This window comes from Hipposideros armiger, unplaced genomic scaffold (assembly GCF_001890085.2).
Source record: "Hipposideros armiger isolate ML-2016 unplaced genomic scaffold, ASM189008v1 scaffold_102, whole genome shotgun sequence".
NCBI classification, from domain to species: Eukaryota; Metazoa; Chordata; class Mammalia; order Chiroptera; family Hipposideridae; genus Hipposideros; species Hipposideros armiger.
The window spans coordinates 3,901,677-3,905,645 of NW_017731452.1; the positions used below are offsets into that span (position 1 = coordinate 3,901,677).

The 3,969-nt window shown below is 41.2% G+C and overlaps 1 protein-coding gene across 1 annotated transcript in view; it reads right to left on the reverse strand.

Moving 5' to 3' along the window:
- The window catches only part of AARS1 (alanyl-tRNA synthetase 1), a gene marked incomplete at its 5' end in the record, with an annotated part of 17,993 nt that extends 14,420 nt beyond the window's left edge, over window positions 1-3,573 (reverse strand). Inside the window, 3 exons of the mRNA XM_019646411.1 lie at window positions 1,647-1,760; window positions 2,388-2,566; window positions 3,399-3,573. Coding sequence (XP_019501956.1) covers window positions 1,647-1,760; window positions 2,388-2,566; window positions 3,399-3,573 — 468 coding nt within the window. The remainder of the gene's footprint in view (window positions 1-1,646; window positions 1,761-2,387; window positions 2,567-3,398) is intronic.
- Window positions 3,574-3,969: the final 396 nt, after the last annotated feature.

A 3,969-nucleotide genomic window follows, 5' to 3' on the forward strand; every position in this document is an offset into this window, starting at 1 on the left:
CTTTTGATGTACCACATACCACTCTAATGAACTGTATTCAGTTCAAAGCACAGAATTCATACAGCTCATCTATCACTGTTACCTTTTATGCTACATGATTTTACTTTAGAATATTACATAAAAAAAAACACCAAAAACAAAAAAACCCCTCTTGTCCTAGACCTGTTTAATGCCATTACATTTCCATAAGAAATAAACTGTTTCATATAAAGAATACCACTCTGTTGAAAAAAACACACACATACACACACAGGGATACACAGATATAAAAAAGGCCTGGCAGACTATATATGGGGTATCAAACTATCAACAATAATTAATCTTAGAGCTCTTCCACTTCCTATTTTTACATTTCTATGTAGTTTGAATTTTTATAAAATGTGCCTTATATGCGCAATTTCTAAAAATATATAAAAAGAAAAAAAAAAAAAAAGGACAAGCGACTTGTTGGCTTTGAAAAACAGAATGATCAATTAAACAATGAAGGTACCAAAGGGTAATTACTCCCAGTCTCTCCCACCTCCATCCCAAAATGCACACCCCAAAATGAGAAATGGCAGTGCACTCCAAGGGCCCCCTCTGGCACTAAGTTTAGGAATCAATTTTTTCCTCCACACTCTCCACGTGTGATCTGCATTCTTACCCCAAGTCTTGCCAGATCTGTTTGCACTCCAGGTCTGGTTCTAAGCCAGCTGCTTCATCCCCACCAAAGTAAGTAACATAAAGTCTTTCAACGGGAATGCCAAACTCTTGCGTGAGAAGTTCCAGAGCCATTTTACATGCCAATTCCTACAAAAACAAAAAACAAAAAAAAAAGAGAAAGATGTGGAGCATGGCCAAACCAGTGTTTGGTTTATTATACTATTTAGTATGAGTACAAAAAGTCCAGATCCTGGGAACATAGATACAAAATTACAATAGCTTCACTATAAACTCAGCTGAATTCAGGATCAGTTTATGCAAGAAATCCAAATGTGAACTGAAATCAGCAAATTATAGGTACTGCTTCCAGGAAGTCACAGAGTTAATAAATGCCCTTCACNTTAAGCTGCTGTTCTTTTGGCGCTCTGTCATACACAACAGAGTCTATTTCTTAATTAATACAGGATGGCTCCTGAAGAAGTATTTGAGGTTAACCTGGAGAAAGGCAATCCATGAACACAAGTCTATAGGATCTCAACTGATCATTGTGGTCTGATACGGGAATATACAGATTTAACTCTCAGTTACATCCCTCATAAAATTTACTCCTGCACTCTACTTATGATAGTCTACTTATAATTTTACTTGGGAGTGACAATATGATGGACCAATTTAAAGCCAAGGAGGAGATTAATTCTTTTTACAATGTGTAGTAAGTATATCAAACCATCATGAGGTACAGTCATGTGCTGCATAACGATGTTTCCATCAACGACAGACTGCATATACGATGGTAGCCAAATAGCCTTGGTGTGTAGCAGGCTAACCATCTAGGCTGCGTAAGTGCGCTCCATGATGTTCACATAATGACGAAATCGCCGAACAATGCATCTATCGTTAAGTGGCACGTGACTGTACTTTAAATATTGTTTATATGTCAACTGTACCTCAATAAAGCTGAAATTTAAAAGAAAAAAAATGCTAACCAGCAAAATGCAACTCACCTCATCAATAAACAGCCGGACCTGATCCCCCACTTTCAGGTTGCCATAAATAGTTCCTATGTGTAGCACATACCCGCCTCGCACCTGAGTGTTCTTCACTGTAAACTCGGTTTTCTAAAAGGAGTCAGGGAGGAGACTAATAATTAAATAAATCCATATATATGTAAATACACACACACACACACACACACACACACCATATATATATATATATATATATATATGCGCACACACATTCTCTAAGACTCCTTACTGGTGTGTATATACATATGCACCATTAATACCATTATGTATATTATATATAACGTGTACCATTATATACATATTTCCCATTATATATACACACTACTTTACATATGTATACATATATTTGACTAGGTCACTCATCCAAGACCACAGAGTCAGCAGTGCCAAGGCTAGAGGCCGAGTTTTCGACAAGGATGTCTGCCCTTCAGAGAGCTGCCTCTCCTTACTTAGGCAAGTACGGAGGAACCAAGGATCCACCTATGCAGCCTGGCTGCAAGGATTCTGCTACGAGGGGGCCCAGTGGCTGTGAAAGCAACACGGTGCGATAAGCAGCTCCCGTGGCTTCATAAATACTGACCGTGAAACACGATCCAACGGTCAGTCACGCCTGTTCCCCAAGGCCTAAATTGTTGAGGAGCCTGAAAAGCTACACCGGTCCAGGCCTAGCCCTTTGTTGGACCCTCCTCTCTGGCTAACAAAGAAATATTGGCTCACGTCTTCACTGCTGTCATCAACCTTCACCAGGTAGCCTTCGTCATAGATCTGCCCTCCTTGCTCAGCATAGAAACAGGTCTTGTCCAGCACGACTCCACACTCCTGGCCTGTGGACACCTCTTGCACGAACATCTTATCCCTGCGCAGAGCCATCACTGTCGCCACTGCACTCTCAAATGCTGCATAGAAGGGGGAAAATCGGGTCCGTGACTTCGTTCACATGCTTAGCTGGCTTTTGATAGATTCTCAAACTCTCTTTAGGGCCTAAATATCTAATTTTGTTTTGGAAGCAAACCCACTAGACTCCACGAAAGGGCTCAACACACTGGTTTTCCATCAGAGAATGCAACACTCAGTAGGGTGTCCAAACTGTCAGTGTTTGCTTGGGACCCAGGGGTTTCCCAGGATGTGAGACTTTCAATGTCAACACTGGGACAGTTCTGGGAAAACTGGGACAGTTGATCATCCTGACTCTGAGCTACCGAGCTACCGAGCAGAAACTTGGTGAAACTGATTAGGTCTTTAAGAGTAGTAATAAATTCCCTACTTCAAGGTCAATTCATAAAGAATGTACTGGGCTGGCCTGGACAGATTTACGTATCTTTGCTGGAGCAAAAGAGTAAAAATATATATTGCCTGTTTATTTCTTTTGATTCTTCTTAACTTTAGAATGCTACTATCGCCAATGCAAAATTCAACAGCCATGTGGATTCTATCAATGTCAATTTCCTGGTTTCCAGCAAGATGTTATAATGAGGGGAAACTGGGTAAAGAGTATAAAGAATTTCCCTGTAAACTTCTGTTAAAAAAAAAAATTTCCTGTGCATCTGTAATTATTTCGAAATAAAGAGTTAAGAAAACCTATTGCCAAGGGTCTCTATGAGTATAAAAGTACACAGCAGGACTGTACAGCACTACAGGAAATGCTGTACCTATGGGGGTACCATAGATACCCCAGGGACCTAATCGTGAGGCCTGTTAGAAAACCCCCACATGAGGACAGTAACATACCATAGCTCCCACTGGAGTCCCAATGGTAATTATACTTTGGGGAATCATCTGTTGCCTCCATACTCTTTTCCCGAAGCTCTTCAATAGCATAAATGTCCAGCATAATGTGGTCTTCCCCACCAGCTCCCTTGCCCTGTGATTTCAGCTGCCGGTAAGAGAAATAAGCATAGTTACTCTAATGTAGAAGAAAAAGAACTCTGAAGCACTTCCAAACTGCTAAGGTATGCCCAATGTAAAGCTCCAGAACAGGGTTTTCAATCTTGGCACTACTGACATTTTGGGCCAGGTAATTCTTTGTTGGGGGGACTGCCCTGTGCATTGTAGGATATTGAACAGCATCCCTGGCCTCTATCCACTAGCTGTTACCCACTGGATGCCAGTAGCATCCTGCCCCCAGTTCTGAAAACCAAAAATGTCTTCAGACATTATTGCCAAATGTCCTCGGGGGGGTGGAGGGGTGGTGGTGGTAAAATGCCCCCAGTTGAGACCCACTGGTCTAAGGAAAACCAGAATTTCGAAGACTTTAATGGAAGGAAACTCTTGCTTGCTGTGCAGCTAAATCCTGCCCTTG